At 51.0% G+C, this 24622-nt stretch overlaps 1 protein-coding gene across 1 annotated transcript in view; it reads left to right on the top strand.

The window, feature by feature from the left end:
- The window catches only part of LOC147122070 (uncharacterized), a 196241-nt gene extending 171996 nt beyond the window's left edge, over positions 1-24245 (top strand). The window contains exons 3-4 of the mRNA XM_085978153.1: positions 22814-22997; positions 23157-24245. Of these exons, the coding sequence (XP_085834279.1) occupies positions 22814-22997; positions 23157-24175 (1203 nt within the window). The 3' untranslated portion in view covers positions 24176-24245. The remainder of the gene's footprint in view (positions 1-22813; positions 22998-23156) is intronic.
- The last annotated feature ends 377 nt before the right edge of the window (positions 24246-24622 follow it).

The following is a 24622-nucleotide window of genomic DNA, read 5'->3' as shown; positions in this document are numbered from 1 at the left end:
TGATCATTGTTGCTTGTGAACTATGCCTGCAAGGAGCTGCAAACCTTCACTCAAAGAAGTCATTGTAGTGTATGTAACTGTTCTACCTTTAAGAGAACTATTGTATGTAACCGTCCACCTTTAAGAGAACTATTTTAGGTGTGGCACTACTTTATCCTGGCTGCTGTATACTGTAATACCGACGGTGACCACACCGGTATATAAGTGCTGTGGCAGAATTTATTGGGCAGATTCGCCCTGACCTTCGAATAGTAAAGTCCTGTTAAAGTTACTCTTGTAGTCTGTGTATTACTTCGCTATACAACCCACAGACTTTACAGTGGTGACGAGTTCGATCTTACCCTGCGTGCAGCAATACGTCCGAAGCAGTTAACGAGCGTCGAAAAGAGGGACCTGCCCTCGTCGTTTTGCTGAGAGAAAACTCGAGTCTGCAGACCAAGAAAGGAGGAAGATTTCAAACACGAAGTCTTCCATCAGCAACAGGCACGGATTGTCCCTTCTGCCACGGTGGTGAGTGAGCCGATCAACACGAGAAGCAAGTCGGCCACGGTGACTGTGAGTAAAGGGAAAATAGAAACAAATAAACGGAGGATAAGGGCGGTGCACTCGACCACGGTCGAGGGGGAAAGGAGCCGGACAGAAGTCGGGCCCACGAGGCGCTGCGACCGGGATCGTAAGGCGCGGGAAGATATAAACATAAATAAGCCACGGAGAACTCAGCCACAGCCGAGGAGGAAAGCACCGGACTGCGAGAAGCTGGGAGGCGCGATTGGGGTGAAAAAGGCCAGACAGTGACTGAGGCCACGAAGCGCTGCGACCGGATCGTAAGGCGCGGGAAGAGATAAAAATAAATAAACCGCGGAGAACGCAGCCGCAGCCGGGGAGGAAGCACCGGACTGCGAGAGGCTGGGAGGAGCGATTGGGTGAAAAAGGTCGGACAGTGACCGAGGCCACGAAGCGCTGCGACCGGGATCGTAAGGCGCGGGAAGAGATAAAATAAATAAATCGCGGAGAACTCAGCCGCAGCCGGGGAGGGAAGCACCGGACTGCGAGAGGGCTGGGAGGCGCAATTGAGAGCCGCGCGAGCAGGAGAGACAGAGCCCGAGGAAGACTGAGCGAGATCCAGCCCAGCGGCTGAAACTGTTCGCCGTCAACGGGTTGTACCCAGCACCGGAGAGACAGAGCCCGAGCGAGGGAGACTGAGCGAGATCCAGCCAGCGGCTGAGACCGTTCGCCGTCAACGGGTTGTACCCAGAGCCGGTTGCCCGGCCGAGAGAAGGGAACGCGCTGAAGCCGAAGAGCAGGCTGCGAACCCCGAAAGCCAGCGGCCGTCGCCCGAGGGAAAAGCTTACCCCTCCCGCCAGGGGAAGAAAAGCGGGAACCGCCATCTTGAAAGTGGGCGGGGAAAGAAGATAAGCGTGGGAAACCGCGGGAAGCCGCCAGTAGGTGGAGAAAAAGACAGAAGCGGGAACCGCCATTTTGAAAGGGGCGGGGAAAGAAGATAAGCACGGGGAAACCGCCATCTTGGAAAAAAAAGAGTTAAAGAAATATTTCATTGTTGTTTATCAGGGAGGTGAAGATGCCTAAGCGTGGTAACATCAACGATTTCGATTCCGAGGTAGAAGATTGGGCCACGTATGTAGAACGCATTGAGATATATTGTGAGGCCAATAAAATAGAGGATGATGATAAAGCTATAACCTTGCTAAACTCGATGGGGGCGAAGACATACGGGCTATTGAAGCATCTTCTAGCACCAGTTAAACCGGCGGATCAAACCTTCGATAATATTGTTGCTGTTCTGAAGGATCACTTGAACCCCACACCGCTGATGTTGGCGGAACGATTCAAATTTTATGCGAGAACGCAACGGAAAGAGGAAAGCAACGCGGAATACTTGGTCGAACTGCGTAGGCTAGCGAAATACTGCCAGTTTGGAGGAAATCTGACAGAGGCATTGCGAGACAAGTTCGTGTGCGGGTTGTCGAAGGAAGGAACGCAAAAGCGACTGCTCGAAGAGAACGACCTTACACTGGATAGGGCTGTCCTTATTGCAGCATCACACGAAGCCGCAGCGAAAGGAACTGCGGAAATGCAGCTGAAGGCAGCGGTCCTCAGTGTGGATCAAATTACTTCGGGTGCAACGAAATGTTATCGTTGTGGGAAGACAACACACGACCAGAACCAATGCTGGTTTAAAAACCAGGACTGTAGGAAATGTGGCAAACTGGGTCACATAGCCAAAGTATGCCGGTCAGGGAAGAAGACCAACAACCAAAAAAAAAAGCCATCACAGGAAAAGTACAACAAAGTACACAAGGTGGTTGAGAAGAGTTCAGATGAACAGAATTCGGATTCAGACCCAAGCAGCCAGGAACTGGGTAGTCTGAGAATTCATAATGTGAGTAAGGAAGCTGACCTACAAACTATCTGGGTCATGCTAAAAATAGCCGGAGCCCAAGTGAGAATGGAATTGGACACTGGATCAGCCCTATCAGTCATAAATCGAAGGGATTACAACCGGCTATTCTCACATATACCCTTGAGAGATACCAAGTTCGTATTGCAGACATACACGGGGCATAAAGTATACCCCATGGGAAAGATAAGAGTCAAGGTGAGAGACAGGGGCAAAGAACACCCCGGAATGGACTTATACATACTACCTGAGGGAAGACCACCACTTCTAGGACGGGAGTGGATCAAGAAAATAGACATGGAATGGCACTACCTCAAAGCAATAACGAGTGAGGACTCGGGGCAGACAATCAGCTCAGACTCTGAAACGGATGACGATAAGACCAGCCCAAGCATGAAAGACAAGTCTAAAATGAACTTGCTGACTAAGGTTGGTAGAACGAATGTGGGCCTAAAGGCTTATGCTCCAGAGGAGAACAAAGTTTCAGAACAGAATTCCTCTGAACAACAACAACATAGCTTGACAGAGAATTCTGAGTCTGTTCAAGTTACAGACATATATATTACTGAGGAACATCGAGCTCGAACGCAAACTTATTTCAGATTACGACAGCAATTAGAACAATTGAATTGCTGTCTCGAGCAAGAGATGAAAGCAATGAAAAAGTTCTATGATACCGAATGGGAGAATCTGGAAAGACAACAGAAGCAGCTGGGGAAGAAAAGGGAGCAGGAGCACACAAACCGTCTGCACGAGGAGGCCAAACGAATCAAAGCTGATTCGGCTTCTGAAGGGGCGTGCTCCAATCCGGTGGAACAAGATGTGCCGCAACTGAAGGCGCTGGTTAGCAGGTTGCAGGCAGAAAAAGCTGAGTTGGTCGACATGACTTCCGAGCTCCTACTGAAGTTGGGTGCAGCATCACCGGACGATTCATTTGTGGAAATTCGAATGATGGGGGCTGCGGATGATGGCGAAGTAGAAGCAGCAAAGGAGCCCCAGGACAAGGTTCTAAACAGCCCTGCAGCTAATGGAAAAGGGATGAGGACAGGAGAGTTAACAGTCAGCCAACTCCTCCAGGGCAAGGTTATAAACAGCCCTGTAGTTAATGGAAAAGGGATGATGGCAGAAGAGTTAACAGTCAGCCAACTCATTCATATGCTGAGGGATAAAACTCTAAAATGGGAAAAACTTAAATACGAGCCTCAATCTTCAAAGGGAAGGGAGCTCTCAAAAGTCATTGGAAGAGCTGAGGTGGCAACCCAGACTGAGAAGTCTGCAGCAGAACAGCCCTTGGATGCCAAAAGTACGCTGACGCACGGCAATGTAGAACAACAGAATACTGAAACAGCTACTTCAGTAGAGGGATTGAATAGTCCGATCAATCAATCTCTGAATGAAGTTGAAGTATTGAAATCACAAATGAGGTCATTAGTAAAAGACTTGCAGGAAGCCCAGAAAAAGCGGGATGAATCTGAACGCATGATGAAGTCTCTTCAGGACAGATGTCGGGATTTGGAACAAAAGTCAGCTAACGTCCAGCTGGGTACGGAGGAAATAGAAGACCCTCTCGCGGGCCTAGCTCAGGACGACACCGAATATTACCATGATCTGTTGAGTGACACTGAATATTACGAGGACCTGGTCTGCCCAGCTTGTGCCGAGAACTCCCAAAGTGCCGAAATCAGGATGAATCACTTAAAGTCTAAGGAACATAGGGAGATGGTGGCGTTACAGCTGGCAGCTGTAATGGAGCCCCGAGAGTCTCCAAGAAGCAAAAAAGGAAAAGACGAAGCAGAAGATGATAACCATCTGAACCATTATTGCCTCTACCCGATCACACACGTGGTCCCCCGAACGGAGCCAAATCAGTTGGAAAGTAGGAAAATTTCCCAAGGCAATCCAACCGTTTTTTGTTTGTTTTAAAAAGTCAGCAATGCTGGTTCAGAAGTGATGGAAGTAAAGCTGTTAAGTCTAGGGAAGGACTATGGGATGAGTCCCTCTAGCAAGGTGACCCGACTACACCACAGAGGCGTGGTCCGGACCGAGTCAAGAAGATCAGAGACTGAATCTGTGAACTGTTTCCGCAGAGACTACCTCTGTGAACTGTTGTAACATGAAGTTGGATATGTTATGATGTTATGTTAATGGGGAATAAGTATGTTGTAAGCTAAAAAGGGAGGATTGTAGTGTATGTAACTGTTCTACCTTTAAGAGAACTATTGTATGTAACCGTCCACCTTTAAGAGAACTATTTTAGGTGTGGCACTACTTTATCCTGGCTGCTGTATACTGTAATACCGACGGTGACCACACCGGTATATAAGTGCTGTGGCAGAATTTATTGGGCAGATTCGCCCTGACCTTCGAATAGTAAAGTCCTGTTAAAGTTACTCTTGTAGTCTGTGTATTACTTCGCTATACAACCCACAGACTTTACAGTCATGTCTGATCAGAGGCCCAGAGAGAGCGAGCTCGCCAGTTCAGCGACCACGCCTTGGAGGCTCTGGTCACAGCCGTGGAACATTGACAGGCAGTGCTCTTCCCGGACACTGGCAGGAGGCCATTGCCACAGGCCTTTAGGAGGATGTGGAGGAAGGTCACCCAGGACGTGTCAGCCAGAATCCTGGTCCACAGGGCTCCCACCCAGTGCTGGAAGAAATTCAACGACCTCACTCGGGTGGTCAGGATGAGTAGATGCTTCAAAAAGCTCTACATACCACCATCTCAACCTCACTCTGCACACACACTGTATAAACCGCCACATCCCCAACACTCACCCATCAACTATGCCCACCTACTAAAAGTGACATCCACATCTCACGGCTTGCATACATTAACAGCCGTTCAACTATGTTAGGCACATATGCCAAATAAATAGCTGCACACTCACTTACACACTTTCCTTTTTCTTGCAGGCCAAGCTTGCTCACAAGGGGAGGGAGCAGGTCTGAATGGGAGGAGGTGAGGTGGACCTGCACCCCCTTACAAATCTGGAGGAGCGAGTGGAATGCATCATTGCTGCCCAGGTCATGGGCTCTGTGGCCGTCGGAGACGTCGACCCCCTTGGGGTTAACAACATCTCCATCTTCTCTCATACCACTTCCCCCTCACACCACAAGCCTTTCCCACTTTCCATGTAAGTATACTGTCTCCATTCCTTGCTCCCTTCCTAACCCCGCTCTTGTGCCTTTAAGCTTTCAGATAATCAGCCACCAGCTGACCAGCCTGTCCTTCAGCCTCCCAGGGGCAGCGACGCGGGAGAGGAGGATAAAGAACAAGCCAGAGCCTCACTGCCTGTGTCTCCTGAAGGCGCTAGGTCGGATAATGGGGCCATGAGGTCGCTGGAGGGGAGCCTAGTACATGGGTCTGATGTGGGTGAAGCCCCAGGGCCCAGCGGGCTGCAGCAACACCACGGGGAAAGGAAAGCTCAGGGGCCATCTCCCCGGAGGGAGAGTTCTGCTGCATAGGACTCGGATGAGGACCTCGATGTGGAGGCGATGGGCATGCACACCAAACTCATGGGTGCAATGGCAAGGGTGCCCAAGAGCATGGATGCACTGGCTAGGGCCTTGGAGGAGTCCACCTCCAGCATTGCTCTCATCTCTGCACACACCATCGAGCCCATCTTTGGCAGTTTGCAAAGGGTGGTCAACACGCAGAGAGATCGTGGGGATCCAGAGCTCAAGCTGCGTGTCATGGGTGAGGTAGCAGCAGCTATTGCAGTACATGTCAAAGCAACACAGCGGCTTAGTGCTGTAATGGAGTCAGTGGTTGCTGGCATGCAATCTCAGATTGCTCTGATGCAGTCTCATATTGATGCCACGCAAGCGCTGACTGCTGCCATCGTCGCTGGGTCGCCCACTGTCCACCGGGGATCTCATGGTGCCGCAGCAGGCCAGCAATCTGTGCTCGAGCAGTGTGTCAGTCGAGCAGGAAGTTGCTGTCTGTAGAATTCGCAAAATTAATATTGTACTATAAGGGCCCTCTGGCAGAAGAGGCCGAGATTTTAAAAGACTGTTTTAAAAGAAGCCCAGAAAAGGGACACACAAAATGGCCACCAGACCCCGTGACTGACTTATTGAACACTTTAAAATGGTTCCTGCAGTCCCCAGACAGCCTTTGTGGATTCAACCCATAGTAAGTTCTGGAAGCCGTTTCTGAGAGAATGAAACCAGACATATACACATACATAAAGATTGGATGCAGATCCAGTCAGATTGGCCTGTAGATAAAGGCCATCCAAATGTTTACCCAGGCAAAGGGGAACAGTTCCATATTCATAAGGAACACATCAAGGACCCGTTAAAGACATCAAGAAGACATTAAAACATTACCAGGTCATTCCAGACCAGAGATGGCCATCACCGGCCATCCCGAAAACAGTTTAAATATAATAACTACCCCGCTGTGCCATAAGCCCGCCTAAAGTTAAACAAAGACTAACCTTGATTTGGCGGGAGATAGAGGCTTCTTCTGAGAAGTATAATTGGAGACACCAGGGGTAGCGAGAGGAGAAGCTCCATCTTAGATATTGGGAAGAGAGAGGTTCCTTTTCTTCATCATCTTCGTGGGACCTTCGGTAATAGCCGTTACCTTCGATAGCAGCTGGAGTTCGGAGAAGAAGACGGTTCGAGTCGGCGTCCCGCCCCGGGGTAAAACATCGGGAGATCATCGACCAACCCCGGGCCGTTGACGAAACGGGAGGGTAGAAAAACTACCGAAGAAACCTATATGAAAGCTAGCTAGAGGCTTCCAACCGTGGTCAAGCAGATGATCTCCGCCGACATCCAGGCCCGTCAGTGTCCAGCCTGCCCGTGACCTTCACCTCGAGAGAGAGAGAGAGAGAGAGAGAGAGAGAGAGAGAGAGGTGTGGTGCAGCCCGCTGTGGCTCCACTGACCACGAGGAGACAGGATGCCTGAAGGGATCAAAACGCAGACCTGTTTCAAAACCTTGCAATTCCTAGTTGGATTGGTGAGCATGTTTCGGGCCCTTCATAATCGGATCTAGATAGGTTAAAGGGGGTGGTTATTTTGGGTATAATTAACATGAGTTGTTGTCCCTCGATGTTCCGTGTGTTTCCCCATTTCATGATGACTTTTGTAAAGTATAATATGCCGGTATCTATTTTAGTCAGTAATGTATTGTTATGATTTGTTTTTCCCTCCCATGTACCCTCTCATTTGCTTGCATTTGATTTGTTTTTCCTTATGCAATAAAATTTCATTTTGATTCATTAAACTTGGTCTATCAGAGTCTTCTCTGCATTGTAGTTCCCGTGGAGTCCGACCGAGGGAGTCATTTCACCGGCCAAGTGATGCAGAACACCCTCATGCTCTTAGGCATTGAAGGGAAGTGGCACGTGGCCCACAATCCTAAGTCATCCGGGATTGTGGAACGCATGAACCGCGCCCTCAAAGAAAAACTGAGGAAAGAGACAATGGGCTCGCCCCAGAAATGGGCGGAAGCCTTGCCTCTAGTCCTTATGGGGATCTGGGCTAGCCAGTCTAAAAGTACGGGGTACTCCCCGCATGAATTAATGACTGGGAGAGTCATGCGAACCCCCACCTATGTACTAGCCCCGGTGCTCACTGAGGGTCAGCTCCAAGAGGTGAATCGGGACAAGTTTGCCCGGACCCTTTTGGAGCGCCTAAAACAGGTTTATGGGCAAACGGCTGGGAACATGGGAAAACAGCATCAGGGCAACCGACTGCTGCTCGAACCCCGTAAGACACAGGAGTGGGAGATCAGGTCATGGTGAGAAACTATGCCCGAGTGGAGAGTTTAGAACCACTGTACATGGGGCCCTACAGCCTTGTAGACAAAGCCAGCCCTATGGTTTACGCAGTGAAGCTGCCCCGGCGCACAAAATGGTTTCACATCAATCAGTGCAAACTATTTAAGCCGGGTGCAAAGGAGCCGACAACTGAGGCCAGGTCTGAAGGTGAAAATCCTCAGCCTGAGGCGTGCAATAAGTCACAGACCACACAGGCTGGAACCGCAGCCTGCCTGGAGGGAGAAACTGTCCCGCCCACCTGGGAGGTTTCCCCACTGGCCTGGGACTCGGACGAGGAGGAGCCCGAAGACCAAGGCCCTCCTCCTGATCCGAACGCCATCGGGGGGGAGCCCGAACAGCAAGGCCTCGCCCTCGACACGATTCTGGAGGAGGTGGAGTCGGAGGACGGAGGTCCCGCCCTCGATGCAAACTTAGGGGAGGTAGAAATTGGGGGCGGGGATCATCCACCTGTAGGGACAGGTGAGGAGGAGTCATCTGCCACAGACCCAAGTCCCAAAGGGGCGGAGCCTGAGGGAAGGGAGCCGAAGCCGGCAGCTGTGGAGGTGCCACGGGCTGTGAGGGCTAAAGTCCCAACCGAAGGTCAACTCGCTAAGGGAGCCACGCCCAAAATACCTCTTCACAGGTCGGCTCGAATGCCTCAGCCGGTAAAACCCTGGCCCGATTCCCCCACCTTCAGAAAACGCAGACTTGGGAAATCTCTGGCAAAACGCAGTCCCCAATTGACAGCAAAAGGCTGCGGGGAACCCAAGCCGCAGGTCAGTGCAGCCCCGCCACAAGGAGCGGGAAGCTGCAGTTCAATCAGGGATTAGGTAAGCCGCCCGGGGACGGGCGGCGCTGTACATAAGTTAAGTTTAAGTTTAATTAAGTTTAAGGTGTGTAAATATTAAAGTGATTAGTGTTATAACTGGTTTTGGAATCTGCCCAGTAAGTGTGCTGTTTTAGATCGAGGTCGATAGACCCGATCATGCCTTCACTTAGGACAGAATCTCTCGGGAGCCTGGCTGTATCGTTTAATTTGTTACAGGTACCACGGAGATGACGAGAGGAATTCTCATCGCGTTCGCGGTGATCGGGTGTAGCTGGGCCTATCGGGGCCGCACCAAGGACTCCACGATCTACGGGTGCTCGGGGAGCACAGCCCCCATCGCGACCGATGGGTCGGGCGCGCGGGACGTTGAGGAGATAGCCACCTATTTCCATGAAGGGAGGTGGCCAGGATGGCTGGGGTCAAACTCTACGGAATACTCCAGCCAGTCCGGGTTTGCGTACCGAGAGCCTTCCCCGAGTGAGGGTCATCGCACCCAGAGTCAGCGTCACCGTCGGGAAGAAGATTTGCCTGGTTTGTAATGGACATGTTCCTTTGGACCGCTGATGGCTGTTAGATCCGTGATTCGAAGAGTATGATGTTTTTCAATAACCACACGGATGCTGTAACTTAACAATCAACAGGTATTTACTGGAGTAGTGTAGTCTCAAGACTGGGGGTACAGAGGCATGCTCAAGGCTTATATACGGGTGTGGTCACTGCTGGTACTACAGTATACAGGAGCTGTAAAAGTAGTTCTCTCTTAAAGGTACATACACTACAATTCCTCCCCTTTTAGATTAGCAGTACCCATAATATTCAAATAACAATTAACACTTTAACATGTACATTAAACAACAATAGTCCATTTATAGATTCAGTCTTTGGGGCGGCTTCCTGATCCTTTCGGGATAGCGCCTTTCCTGAGGTTCTTGTTCTTGGTGCGGAGGCGATTCTGGCCCCTTTTCGTCGGTTAGTTCATCGGTTTCCACTGCTACTGGTTCGGAGGTAGATGCTACCGGTACGTCGGGTTCATCCCCAGGTACGCGAGACATGGGGTTGACTCGTTCCTGTGATGCTAAGATCTGATCGACATGGCGTCTCACAATGTTCTCCTCGACATCCACTGTGTACATTAATGGCCCCTGCCTTGTGCATATCGTTCTGGGTTGCCATTTCTCTGTTCGGTAGTCACGGGCCAAGACGCTCCTTGTCGGCTTCTCATTGATGTGCTGGAATTGTCTATCCTCAACATTTCTTCGCACATTTGGTCTGAGCAAGTCCAGATGAGATCTCAACCTTCAGTTAAAGAACATCATGGCCGGGGTCTGGTTGGTAACTGCATGTGTCGCGTTTCGGTAGGCTAATAAGAAATTGTCCACCTTATGCTATAGTGGAATTTCATCGTCGCACATGGCCTTTATCGCCTTCTTAAAGGTTTGTACGAACCTCTCAGCCAATCCATTTGTGGCTGGATGATACGGGGCAGATGTGTAATGCCTTACCCCATTCCTTCTCATAAATTTTCGAAACTCTTCGGACACAAACTGTGGTCCATTATCAGAGCAAATCTGCTCTGGCAAGCCGTTCCTGGCAAATATGGTCCGTAGGACTGCAATCGTTTTCTCTGTAGTGGTTGAGGACATTTTCATCACCTCAGGCCATTTCGAATGAGCATCCACTGCTATTAAGAACATTGAGTCCATGAATGGACCAGCGAAATCAATATGCACCCATTGCCATGGAGAGAAGGGCCACTCCCATGGGAGTAGAGGGGCATGTGGTGGTGCATTTTGGACCTTCTGGCATCCTGAGCAGCTCTTGGTTAGGTCTTCGATTTGTTGATCAATTCCCGGCCACCACACATAAGCCCTAGCAAGGCTTTTCATTTTCACCCCTCCCAGATGACCTTCATGAAGCTCATTTAGCACTCTCTCCCTTAACTTGGGTGGAATCACCACTCTAGATCCACACATCACTGTCCCCTGGCATACTGACAGCTGTTCTCTTCTGGATGAGAATGCTGGCAACAGTGAGTCGCCATGTGTTGGCCATCCCCTCACCGTCAAATCATATACCCGATACAGCGTCGGATCATTGCGGGTCTCCTTCTCTATATCCACGTTCGTTACTGGCAATCGTTCAATTATTGACGAATAAAATATCTCGATAGGGTCCACTGCTGGTGCTTCCTCCACAGTAGGCAGTGGCAGGCGCGATAGCCCATCAGCGTTTCCATGCTGTTTCGTGCCTTTATATTCTATTTCATATTGATTCGCCCCTAGAAACAGGGATCATCTTTGTAACCGTTGTGCAGTCATCACTGGAACGCCCTTTTTAGGATTAAAGATGGAGACAAGTGGTTGGTGGTCAGTCAGCAAGGTGAACTTCTGCCCATGCAGATAGTGGTTGAATTTTTTTACTCCCCATACTAGGCTGTGGGCCTCCCTGTCAATCTGGGCGTAGTTGCGCTCAGCTGAGGTGACGCAAAGGCTACTGGCCTCTCCAACCTGTCTGGGAATTTGTGCGACAGCACCGCTCCAATACCATAGGGTGATGCATCACATGCCAAACGAATTGGTAGTGCTGGGTTGAAATGGGCCAACACCTCTTTTGATGTGATCAATTCTTTACACTTCTGGAAAGCTCGTCTACGTTCGTCATTCCACTTCCATGGTACCCCTGTTTGCAGTAGAGTGTTCAGTGGGTGTAATACCGTGGACAAATTTGGTAAGAACTTATGGTAATAGTTTACCAGCCCGAGGAACGACCTCAGTTGTGACACATTTTTCGGTGCTGGAGCCTTGACTACTGCCTCAATCTTTTCAGGGGACTTATGTAACCCCTCTTCATCGATGACGTGGCCACAATACGAGATCTGCTTCTGGAAAAACTCGCACTTATGGCGATTAGCTCGTAGCCCATATTCCTTTAATCTGGTGAGCACCTTCTCCAAGTTGGCAAGGTGATCACTGTCATTTTCGCCCGTGACCAGGATGTCATCCAAATAACACTGGGTCCCTGGAATCCCTTGCAGGACTTGATCCATCGCCCTTTGCCAAATAGCCGGAGCCGATGCTACCCCGAACACCAGCCGGTTGTATTGATAGAGACCTTTATGAGTGTTGATCGTAAGGTATTGTTTCGAGGCTTCTTCTACCTCCATTTGCAAGTACGCCTGGGCTAGATCAATTTTGGTGAAGTGTTTACCTCCAGATAGCGAGGCGAAAATATCCTCAATTCGTGGAAGCGGATATTGTACCGTGTGAAGGGCTGGGTTCACTGTCACCTTAAAATCCCCACAGATGCGGACCTTCTTTGGTTCCCCAGGCGTATTACTCAACGACCTCTTCATTACAGGAACGATGGGTGTAGCCCACTCGCTCCAGTCTACTTTGGACAGCACTCCTGAACGTTCCAACCCTTCCAGCTCTGCTTCGACAGCTGGTCTGATCGCATAAGGCACTGGTCTGGCCTTAAGAAACTTTGGGCTTGCATTTTCCTCTATTTTAATCGTTGCTGTTATGCCTTTTAGTGTTCCGAGTCCCTCCTGGAACACTTCTTTTGCGTCAGTTAGCATTTTTGACAGTCGTCCAGGTGTGACGTCGTCATCCTTTTTGGCCTCAACCTTCAGTGCCTGTATGGAATGCCAGTCTAATTGTATCTTCTGGATCCATTCACGTCCTAGCAGTGGTGGTCCTCCATCTGGCAATACATATATGTCCATTTTAGGTATTTCCTGGCCTTTGTATATCACTTTCACCCTTATTTTTCCTTTGGGGTAGACTTTTTGCCCCGTGTATGTCTTCAAGACAATCTCTGTAGCTTTCAAGGGTATATGTGAAAATAGCCGCTTGTAGTCCCTTTGGTTTATGACTGTTAGGGCTGATCCTGTGTCCAATTCCATTTTCACTTGGACTCCGTCTATCTTGAGTGTAACCCAGATAGTCTGGTGATCCTCCATTTTGGTTACCTTATGTAGTTTCAGACAACCCAGCTCTTTGCTTCCGGAGTCTGTGTCACTTTTCTGTTCGTCTGAACTACTGTCCATCACCTTGTGTACCTTTTTGTACTTCTCCTGTGGAGATTTCTTGCTGTTGGTTTTCTTCCCTGACCTGCAGACTCTTGCTATGTGTCCTGCTTTTCCACACTGTCTGCACACTTGGTCCTTGAACCAACAATCCTTCTGGTCATGTGTTATTCTGCCGCAGCGATAACACTTCCCTGTTCCATAGGAGACATTTCATTGGTGCCATATTCTTGCGGTCTCCGTTGTATCTCTGCAGCGCCCCTTGCGGCTGCTTCATGTGATACTGCCATACTGAAAGCCTTGTCCAGCGTAAGATCCTTTTCTGATAGAAGCCGTTTCTGGGTTCCTTCACTTTGCAGCCCACACACAAACTTGCCCCTTAACGTATCTGCTAGTCCCACTCCAAACTGGCAGTGTTTCGATAGCTTGCGCAGTTCCGTTAAGTACTCAGCATTGCTTTCGTCTTTGTGTTGGTTCCTTTTATGGAACTTAAATCGTTCTGCTATCAGCAGCGGTGTGGGGTTTAAGTGGTCCTGTAGGATTTCTACTATGCTTTCGAAATTCTTGTTCACAGGCTCCTCTGGGGTTATTAGGTTTCACAGTAACCCATAAGTTTTTGCACCCATGGAATTTAACAAAACCAGTGCTTTCCTAGCATCTGGCACTTCATTCGCCCTGCAGTACACCTCAATACGTTCCACATATGTCGCCCAATCTTCGACTTCATTGTCGAACGTAGAGATACTGCCACTCTTCAGCATCCCTGGGTGTGATTTAACTGTCAAAAATGGCAAATCCCGCACTTTCCCTTCTTCTCCATTGGCACAAAATGGCGTCTCCCGCGCTTTCCTTTCTTCCCGCGCTCGCCCTTCTTCTCCGCTGCGGCTTCTAAAAATGGCGCCTCCCTCGCTCTTCCTTCTTCTCCGCGGCTCAATGGCGTCTCCCACGCTCTCCCTTCTTCTCCCCGTGGACACTGTTCAGCCCTTGAGCCCTGGCTGTGCTCTGCGCTTTTTTTTTTCTGTGCGCCTTTCCCGTTTCCGCCGCTTGGTCCTGAACCCGGCTGCTGCTTTACCCTCTCTCTCTCCGTTTTGTTTTTCCTCGACGCCGCTCTGTTTTCAACCCCCGGCTGCGCCCTGTGCGCTTCACCCTCTATCTTACCCCGTCGATGCTGCTTGGCTTTTTCTCCGCTGTTGGTCGGCTCCAGCCGCCGCTGTCCGGGAAGGGTCTGCGCTGTACCTGTCGTCAGTCTGTTGCTGATCGTCGTGGCTGGGGAACCAAGCCCGGCTCTCCACAGCCTCCCCTGCGATGTTCACTCTCTGTCGGACGACTGGGCGGTTGCTCGTGGTTGACGCCCGTGCTTCTGGCCTCGACTTTCTTCCACCGCCCTCCCGGAGCGAATCCTCGAAGGGAAATGCAGAGTTGCAGGTAGATTCGAATCGACACTCGTCGCCACTGTTAGATCCGTGATTCGGAGAGTATGATGTTTTTCAATAACCACACGGATGCTGTAACTTAACAATCAACAGTTATTTACTGGAGTAGGGTAGTCTCAAGACTGGGGGTACAGAGGCATGCTCAAGGCTTATATACAGGTGTGGTCACTGCCGGTACTACAGTATACAGGAGCTGTAAAAGTAGTTCTCTCTTAAAGGTACATACACTACAATGGTGGCTTCGGAAGCTGAGTAAGACCATGAAGAACTCCACAGTCGAGTGGGAGAGACTGGGTAACAATACCCATCGGACTATTACGGGGACTCAAGGGGGTTTGAGTGTCTGTTGGGACAAATGGTGGGAACAAGATGAGGGGATCTACATCTGTATGTGGGGTTCAGAACGGGCGTGCGGAGTCCCATACTCTCCGATCCCAGTAAACGCCACTGAGCTCATCACCCGCCCCCGCAAGCCCCTGCCCACGATTCTGGTAGCCAAAGCCCGCAAGGAAGGGTGCCCCACCACTACCAAGGGACACAGGAACGGATTGGTATTAGTACCCACAGGTCAGGTGCTGTACCAAGGGGTGCACTACGCGGTGGCCTCGGTGATTTTAAACCTCACCGAGGTGCGATTGCCAGAGTGGTGCCCCAAGGTAATGGAGCAATTGTAACAGGCCCTGTTAACAAACATGTTCAGGCAGTTTTAAGAATTCGACTTTGCTGATGTAGACAGAGCTGAATTGTACACCACATCACATGAGGCCTTGGACAGGATAGGGAGACAAAGAAGGGGTACAGTAAATTATATTTTTACAGCTTTTAACACAGGGACTTCCGTCATCAACACTCTGGATGACGTGGAGCTGCAGACCCAGATCAATGGTTTGAAAACACACTTACGAAAGATACTGACTGACGAGAACAAGGTAGTGGGTTCTGAGTTACATGAGGACCAGGCCATGACACTACACTTAAAAGAAATTATTGCTGAGCTGGAGAAACACGCCAGAACGGTAAATGCTCTCATCAGGGAGGATCGGAATGCGTCCGATCAGGCTGCGCAGAACGAAGCTTGCGTGCTGTACGGGGCGTGGTTACTGGGCGAGGGCCGCAGTAATCTGGAGGATTTAAAACAAGGTTTAGTCCCCTCCTGGATCAGCAACAAGCACCTCGCAGCCCTCCACCCTTTTGAGAATGCATTAAGTCCGTGCCAGCTCAGACTAGCTTCAGAAGCCTACCCAGTCCCAGTGGACTGTGGGCGGTCTAATCACACCATTATGGGTATAATGGTAAGAATGCTGGTGATGGGAAAGACAGCTAAACCCACCCCAATATACAGGGTGGAGAACATTGGATTCATTCAGGGGGGTGCACACATTCGCTATACAGCGGTCCCACCTTACGTCATTCGATGGGAGCATGCAATGACGGGTACCGACCTCTCAGGGTGCCGGAGCCGGGGAGCACACATCATCCTGTGTCCCCAGCACTTGAATGCCTATTCGAAACCACAGTGCGGTTCAGAACTGCTGGCACGAAGCCTATAAATTGCACCATGGGGGCAATGGCACAAGGCCATGTGCCCCCGCAGGTGGCATATATAGGAGGTGGGACATACTGTGTCACCACTGCAGCGCCCCACTACCAACATGGACAGCACGGCTGGTGTCCGGTAAGTGACAGCAGCTTCTGCTTCAAGCCCAAGGCAGAAGTTCAAGTGGCCCAAGAGCGAATTGTCCCCATTCCTGAACCTTCCACTGTTCACATCACTGTTAAAGAGAATTTCACCGATCTTCAATGATTCATTGCACATTTTGGATACATCATTCCCCCTCTCCCTGAACACCTCACCAAGATATTAAAAGCCGTTGTCGTTTCACAGAAACATTTTTACACACTGGAGCAGAAGACTTTAGAGATAGGGGCAAACATATTAGATATAGTAACCTCACCGTGGTGGGACCTGTTCACTAATATAGAAGTCCTTCTTGGATTAGGATAGCCTCTCACATCCTTGTAGTGTGTCAGGTTTTTATTGTGGTTTATTTACTGTTTGTACACTGTAAAAAGGTCAGACATTCGCAGAAGTACGAGAACAGAGGAGAATGGAGAAAGCATTATGTGCGGGTAGAAGAAGAGACACCCGTTTAGTTTTTTTGCTGTTGTGTATAAAGTTAAAGTTTCTCTCCGTCCCTTTTGTTTAATGTTTGGCCATGTGTAATTTTTGTGTGTGTATTTTATTTTTTGTTATTGAAACTCGTTAAGCGAGTTGTTGTTAATAAATGATAATGTGTATGGACCAGGTGGTGTAGGGGTATTAGGCCCCCCTCCACGCCTGGAAATAAGTGTGTCAGCTTTTAAATCCAATGTGTTGCCATCTATAGATGCTTAATGTACACTGTAGGTTTTCTGAAATGGGAAATACATGTGTCGTGGGGTCATAGATAGGTAATCACAGGGGATGGTTTAATTATGGAAGGTCAGAAAATTTTGCTCACCCAGAGTTATGATACTTCAAGCAAGTTATAGTATCATCAGGGGGGACTGTAGAATTCACAAAATTAATATTGTACTATAAGGGCCCTCTGGCAGAAGAGGCCGAGATTTTAAGAGACTGTTTTAAAAGAAGCCCAGAAAAGGAACACACAAAATGGCCACCAGACCCCATGACTGACTTATTGAACACTTTAAAATGGTTCCTGCAGTCCCCAGACAGCCTTTGTGGATTCAACCCATAGTAAGTTCTGGGAGCCGTTTCTGAGAGAACGAAACTAGACATATACACATACATAAAGATTGGATGCAGATCCAGTCAGATCGGCCTGTAGACAAAGGCCATCTAAATGTTTACCCAGACAAAGGGGAACAGTTCCATATTCATAAGGAACACATCAAGGACCCGTTAAAGACATCAAGAAAACATTAAAACATTACCAGGTCATTCCAGACCAGAGATGGCCATCACCGGCCATCCCGAAAACAGTTTAAATATAATAACTACCCCGCTGTGCCATAAGCCCGCCAAATGTTAAACAAAGACTAACCTTGATTTGGCGGGAGATAGAGGCTTCTTCTGAGAAGTATAATTGGAGACACCGGGGGTAGCGAGAGGAGAAGCTCCATCTTAGATATTGGGAAGAGAGAGGTTCCTTTTCTTCATCATCTTCGTGGGACCTTCGGTAATAGCCGTTACCTTCGATAGCAGCTGGAGTTCGGAGAAGAAGATGGTTCGAGTTGGCGTCCCGCCCCGGGGTAAAACATCGGGAGATCATCGACCAACCCCGGGCCGTTGACGAAACGGGAGGGTAGAAAAACTACCGAAGAAACCTATATGAAAGCCAGCTAGAGGCTTCCAACCGTGGTCAAGCAGATGATCTCCGCCGACATCCAGGCCCGTCAGTGTCCAGCCTGCCCGTGACCTTCACCTCGAGAGAGAGAGAGAGAGAGAGAGAGAGGTGTGGTGCAGCCCGCTGTGGCTCCACTGACCATGAGGAGACAGGACGCCTGAAGGGATCAAAACGCAGACCTGTTTCAAAACCTTGCAATTCCTAGTTGGATTGGTGAGCATGTTTCGGGCCCTTCATAATCGGATCTAGATAGGTTAAAGGGGGTGGTTATTTTGGGTATAATTAACATGAGTTGTTGTCCCTTGATGTTCCGTGTGTTTCCCCATTTCATGATGACTTTTGTAAAGTATAATATGCCGGTATCTATTTTAGTCAGTAATGTATTGTTATGATTTGTTTTTCCCTCCCATGTACCCTCTCATTTGCTTGCATTTGATTTGTTTTTCCTTATGCAATAAAATTTCATTTCGTTTCATCAAACTTGGTCTATCAGAGTCTTCTCTGCATTGTAGTTCCTGCACCTAATCCAGTGTCTAGAATCTAAGGGGCGGGTGGGTCAAACACTGTGCAAAAGAGAGAGAGAGGCCTCTGGCGAGAGAAACCTCTGCGATCTCAGAGAGGAAAACCCCTTACATGTCCTCTCTCAGAATGACAGCATTCCTGCTCCCACCACTGCTACTCCGCCATTGAGCTTGTCGCAGCCTATAATCCAGCCAGGCCCAGACTGCTGCTGCCCATGCAGAGTTGGTGCAGTCTGCAGCCGGGCCCTCCAGGCCCAGAGCTGATTGATGGTATCTTGCAAGGCCATCTGCAGTCTTTGGCTCCCAGACTCAGCAGCCTTCTACCAGCCTTGCTGCAGCCACTGGGGCCACATTATGGAAGAACAGTAGGGTTGGGAGGGAGGAACTCAAAAGGGGAGGGAAATCATTGAAGAAGGGGGAGTAAAGGATACTTTTGTAGCAAATGGGGGTAGTGTGTGTTAATAAATTGATGTGTTTGTAAATATATTGTTGTGTTTCTTTATGAATAGTTGTATTTCATAAGAGAGAGTTGTGTTCGATAATAAATTGTTAATTTGACATTGCACATTTTGTGATATTTCTCATTTGAGCTTTTCCCAGTGATAGGGGCTGTGAGCTGACTGTAATGATGTGGTTGTGCTGCGCAAATGCCATGTGATATCTCATTGATTGGAAGCGCTGTCTAATGAGGCGCTCATGCACGGCCATTGCAGAAGCAAGATTGAGTGGCTCCCCCCTCCGTTGCTGCTGCTCTTCCTTGTCTTCATCCTCCTCCCCCACCTCCTCCTCCTCCTGTCCCTCTTCCTCCTTCTGAGGTGGACCTGCAATCCCTGGTGGCAATGGCTGAGCCCTCAGAATGGCCAGGTCGTGCAGCATGCAGCACACAATGAGGAAAAGGGAAACTCGATTAGGGGAGTACTGTAGGGCTCCTCCAGAGCGGTCAAGGCAGCGGAACCATTGCTTTAGCATGCCGATAGTCTGTTCGATCAGGCTCCTGGTGGCGCTATGGCTCTCATTGTATGCGTGCTGAGCAGGAGTGTTGGGGTTGCGGAGGGGTGTCATCAGCCAGGTGGCGAGTGGATAACTCTTGTCTCCGAGCAGCTAGCCGCGAGCTTCATTGGTGGGTGGAACAGTGCTGGGACACCAGTCTGTCGCAGGATGAATGCATCGTGGCTGCTGCCAGGATAGCGAGCAGTGACGCCGGGGATGCGCTGTCTGTGGTCGCACACCATCAGCACGTTCAGAGAGTGGAAGCCTTTGCGGTTGCGGAACACCTCTGCATTGTGATGAGGTGCCCGCAATGCCACGTGGGTGCAGTCATAAGAACATAAGAAATAGGAGCAGGAGTAGGCCATTTGGCCCCTTAAGCCTGCTCCGCCATTTAATGAGATCATGGCTGATCTGATCTTGGGCTCAGCTCCATTTTCCTGCCCACTCCCCATAACCCTTCACTCCCTTATTGTTCAAAAATCTGTCTATCTCCACCTTAAATATATTCAATGACCCAGCCTTGACAGCTCTCTGGGGCAGAGAATTCCACAGATTTACCACCCTCTGAGAGAAGAAATTCCTCCTCATCTCAGTTTTAAATGGGTGACCCCTTATTCTGAAATCAATGGCGCCCTGAACCATGGGGAAGCCTGTAGTGTATGTAACTGTTCTACCTTTAAGAGAACTATTGTATGTAACCATCCACCTTTAAGAGAACTATTTTAGGTGTGGCACTACTTTGTCTTGGCTGCTGTATACTGTAATACCGGCGGTGACCACACCGGTATATAAGTGCTGTGTCAGGATTTATTGGGCAGATTCGCCCTGACCTTCGAATAGTAAAGTCCTGTTAAAGTTACTCTTGTAGTCTGTGTATTAATTCGCCATAATACCTACAGACTTTACAGTGGCGACGAGTTCGATCTTACCCTGCGGCAACAATACTTCCGAAGCAGTTAACGAGCGTCGAGAAGAGGCACCCGCCCTCGTCGTTCTGCTGAGAGAAAACTCGAGTCTGCAGAGCAAGGAAGAAGGAAGAATTCAGACACGAAGCCTTCCATCAGCAACAGGCACTGATTGTCCCTTCTGCCACGGTGGTGAGTGAGCCGATCAGCACGAGAAGCAAGTCGGCCACGGTGACTGTGAGTAAAGGGAAAAATAAAAAAAATAAACGGAGGATAAGGGCGGTGAACTCGACTGCGGTCGGGGGAAAGGAGCCGGACAGAAGTCGGGCCCAGAGGCGCTGAGACTGGGGCAGCGTGGAGCACGGAAGCCGCGGTACAACCGGGCTGGGAGACGCAACGGCGTCGTGAGACAGCTAGACCGCGACCGGCGAAAAAGGCCGGGCAGCTACCGAGGCCACGAGGCGCTGCGACCGGGATCGTAAGGCGCGGGAAGATATAAAAATAAATAAACCGCGGTGAACTCAGCCGCAGCCGGGGAGGAAAGCACCGGACTGCGAGAGGGCTGGGAGGCGCGATTGGAGTGAAAAAGGCCGGGCAGCGACCGAGGCCACGAAGCGCTGCGACCGGGATCGTAAGGCGCGGGAAGATATAAAAATAAATAAATCGCGGAGAACTCAGCCGCAGCCGGGGAGGAAAGCACCGGACTGCGAGAGGGCTGGGAGGCGCGATTGGAAGCTGCTGAGGGAGAGACAGAGCCCGAGCGAGCGGGAGAGACAGAGCCTGAGCGAGGGAGACTGAGCGAGATCCAGCCCAGCGGCTGAAACTGTTCGCCGTCAACGGGTTGTACCCAGCGCCGGTTGCCCTGCCGAGAAAAGGGAACAAGGAACACACTGAAGCCGACGCGCAGGCTGCGAACCCCGAAAGCCAGCGGTCGTCGCCCGAGGGAAAAGCTTACCCCTCCCGCCAGGGAAAGAAACGCGGGAAGCCGCCAGTAGGCGGGGAAGAAGACAGAAGCGGGGGACCACCATTTTGAAAGTGGGCGGGGAAAGAAGACAAGCGCGGGAAACCGCCATTTTGAAAAAAAAAGTTAAAGAAATATTTCATTGTTGTTTCTCAGGAAGAGTGTGAAGATGCCTAAGCGTAGTAACATCAACGGTTTCGATTCCGATGTGGAAGATTGGGCTACGTATGTAGAACGCATCGAGATATATTGTAAGGTCAATAAGATAGCAAATTATGACAAAGCTCTAACCTTACTAAACTCAATGGGTGCGAAGACATACGGGTTATTGAAGCATCTTCTATCACCAGCTAAACCGGCGGATCAGTCTTTCGCTAATATTGTTGCTGTCCTGAAGGATCATTTTAACCCCACACCGCTGATGTTAGCGGAACGATCAAAATTTTACGTGAGAACGCAACGAAAAGAGGAAAGCAACGCGGAGTACCTGGTTGAACTGCGTAGGCTAGCAAAATACTGTCAGTTTGGGGTAAATCTGACAGAGGCACTGAGAGACAAGTTCGTGTGCGGGATGTCGAAGGAAGGAACACAAAAACGACTGCTCGAAGAGAACGATCTTACACTTGATAAGGCTGTCCTTATTGCAGCATCGCACGAAGCCGCAGCGAGAGGCACGGCGGAAATGCAGCGGAAGACAGCGGTACTCAGTGTGGATCAAATGACTTCGGGTACAACGAAATGTTATCGTTGTGGGAAGACAACACACGACCAGAACCAATGCTGGTTTAAAAACCAGGGCCTAGCAATTCAGTTTGCACAGTTTTGGGGCGCTAAAGTCGGGCGTTCGGTAAATTTAGCGCCCGCCGGAAACTGCAGGCAACCGCGCCGAAATTCAGTGGATTTGGCCAAGAGTTTTGGCGAGCGCTGAAACCGGCGTTGCAATGCTCGGTTCCGGCGCTAAACCGGCGCTGCGGCCTGATAACGCCGATGCCGGGCGCAGCGCAGGTGCGGTCATGTGTTGCTTGACAGCAGACACCCTGACGCCGGCCTGCTCTTAAAGGGGGAAGGGTCAACTTTGACTGCTGCCACGCCCTGCACACTGGAGCCCGGCTGCTAGGCCTCAACAGTGCTGGTGGGACAAAATAGCGCCAGGACAGATGGAGATGGCCCGTGAAAGAGCCCAGCGCTTCTCAGACCATGCACTGAGGGTGCTGATTGATGCTGTCCAGGAGAGAAGACCCATCTTGTGCCCGGACAATGGCAGAAAGGCTCCCAGGAGAGAGTTCAGGAAAGCCTGGAGGAGCATCGCACGCAGGGTCTCCTCAAACTCAGATGTGCCCAGGACTGCGGAACAGTGCCGCAAAAAGTTCAATGACCTCTGTCGGCTGGTGAAGGTGAGTACCCTTTCCACTGTCCTCCTCATCCTTGCATGTGAGCCTCACACTATGGGCAAAGGGACCTCAAAGGCATAATGGGCAGCCCTCCTCACGCAGCAATGCCACTGGCATGATCATCAACAGCACTTTCTGCACTGACCACACTGGCCAGGCTATTCCACCATGGGAGGCAGTACACACAGCAACAGGGCACCACACTGTACTTAGAGTCCGTCCTTTCTCTTGCAGGCCAAGCTGGCAAGAAATGCGCGCAGCCGGGTGGAGACCGGTGGTGGACGGCCCCACTACCAGGCTCTAAGTGCTCTGGAGGAGAGCGTCGCTGGACTCCTGCGTCCCCGGGTGACTGGCCCTGTAGCCATCGGGGATGCGGACCCTGTGCTGGGAGCCACTGGTAAGGAGATGACCGCTTGCAGCTCTCTCGTTGCCCTAGTGCTTCCGATCTAAATCCTTTCCCACTGACGGACAAATGCGCATAATGCCACCGCTCAGGCGTCCCTCGCTGACGCCCTGTCCTCACTTTAAAGCTACTCTTGTGCCTTCCTGCTTTCAGCTGCTGAGGAGGAGGTGGTCCCTGAGGCGCCGGGTGCCAGGCCCTTGGAGGAGGAGGACGTCCAGGACGAGGAGGAAGCCGGCCCATCGGGCGAGCCCTCAGCCGTGCCAGGGGATGGCAATGAAGGGGGGACGTCTGGCATGCAGGAGAGCCAGGGGGAGGTGTTGCAGGGGAGGGCAGATCCTGCTTGCAGTGGGGTCCAGGCAGGCGGCAGGGGTCGGCCAGCTCGGCCGGCTTCTCCCCAGCTGCAGAGTCCTCTCTCCAGTCCGGAGAGTGGCCTCGGCCAGGAGGTGCGCCTCCTGCAAGAGATCTCGGTGGCGTCTGACCGGCGCCACCATGAGTTCATGGGGGTTGTGCAGCAGATGCCGCACGCCATCGAGTCCCTGGCTCAGAGTGTGGCAGCATTCGGGCAATCACAGGCCAGGGGGGTGGAGCAACTGGCCGCAGCGCACGCCAGGGGGGTTGAACTACTCGCGGCACTGCAGGAGGAGAGTCGCCAGAGAGGTGGTTCCTTCGACACACTGTCACAGCAGCTGGAGGCACATACCCGGGCAGTGCGGTCACTGACTTCTGCCACACTCGCTTTGACGCAGAGGCGTCGCACCCGCACCCGCCGCCCTGCTGCAACACAGCGGGCTGGCCTCCAGCACATAGCTGCGCCAGCTGAACTGCCAGGCCGGACGACTGCCACTGTGTCTGCTGAGCCTCGCGCGCCTGGCAGCAGCCAGCTTGCCCCCCTTGGAGCATCCGACACTGCCACTCCCCCAGCCAGGGTGCGAGGAGCTGCTGCTGCCACTGATGCTGGCCAGCCACAGCCGAACCAGTCAGCAGCCGGCCCCTCCCGGGACGTGCGTCGTGTTGGCCGACCCCCAAGGGCATCTGTCGCGACGCATGGGGGCCCTCATGAGCCTTCCCCCAGCCTTGAGGCCGCCACAGGGCCCACGTTGAGGCGGAGCAGCAGGCCGGGCAGGGGCCGGGGAAGGCTCTCTAAGGACTCGCCCTCTCGGCACAGCCGCTAGAGTGTGGTCTCTGCGGCATTGTATATATGGGGGGGATTGTGTTTTGGGGGCTGATTTTTGTGGATGGCCGAAATTGAAGGCATTTTTTGTTTTTATGGGGGTCTTTCTGTTGGCGAGGGGGGCCCTTTTTTTGTTACGGCCAATGTTGAAGGCCATGTGGATGGCCAACTTTTGTTAGTCCTCCCCAGGTTGGGGGAGTGACATATGTTTGTGACTGTTTTTTGGGTGTGTTCTGTGTTTTTGAGTTTCATGTGGGAAGGGGCCTCAGTTTGTTAAATAAAGGTTTTTATTTATTCAGCTTGTCCAGGTGTCATGTTTCAAGTGTTTGCTGCGTTAACCGGCTGACGGCTTCCGGAGCGGCTGCCTTCAGGTGCGCTCATTCCCACAGGCCATTCCCTCACAGCGGGCCTAGAAGTGTCGAGCAATAAGCCCCCAGCGTACGGCCCT

Source organism: Somniosus microcephalus, chromosome 3 (assembly GCF_052327205.1).
Source record: "Somniosus microcephalus isolate GS21.2 chromosome 3, FLI_Smic_1.0, whole genome shotgun sequence".
Lineage (NCBI taxonomy): Eukaryota > Metazoa > Chordata > Chondrichthyes > Squaliformes > Somniosidae > Somniosus > Somniosus microcephalus.
This window is presented reverse-complemented; position numbering and strand designations above follow the sequence as displayed.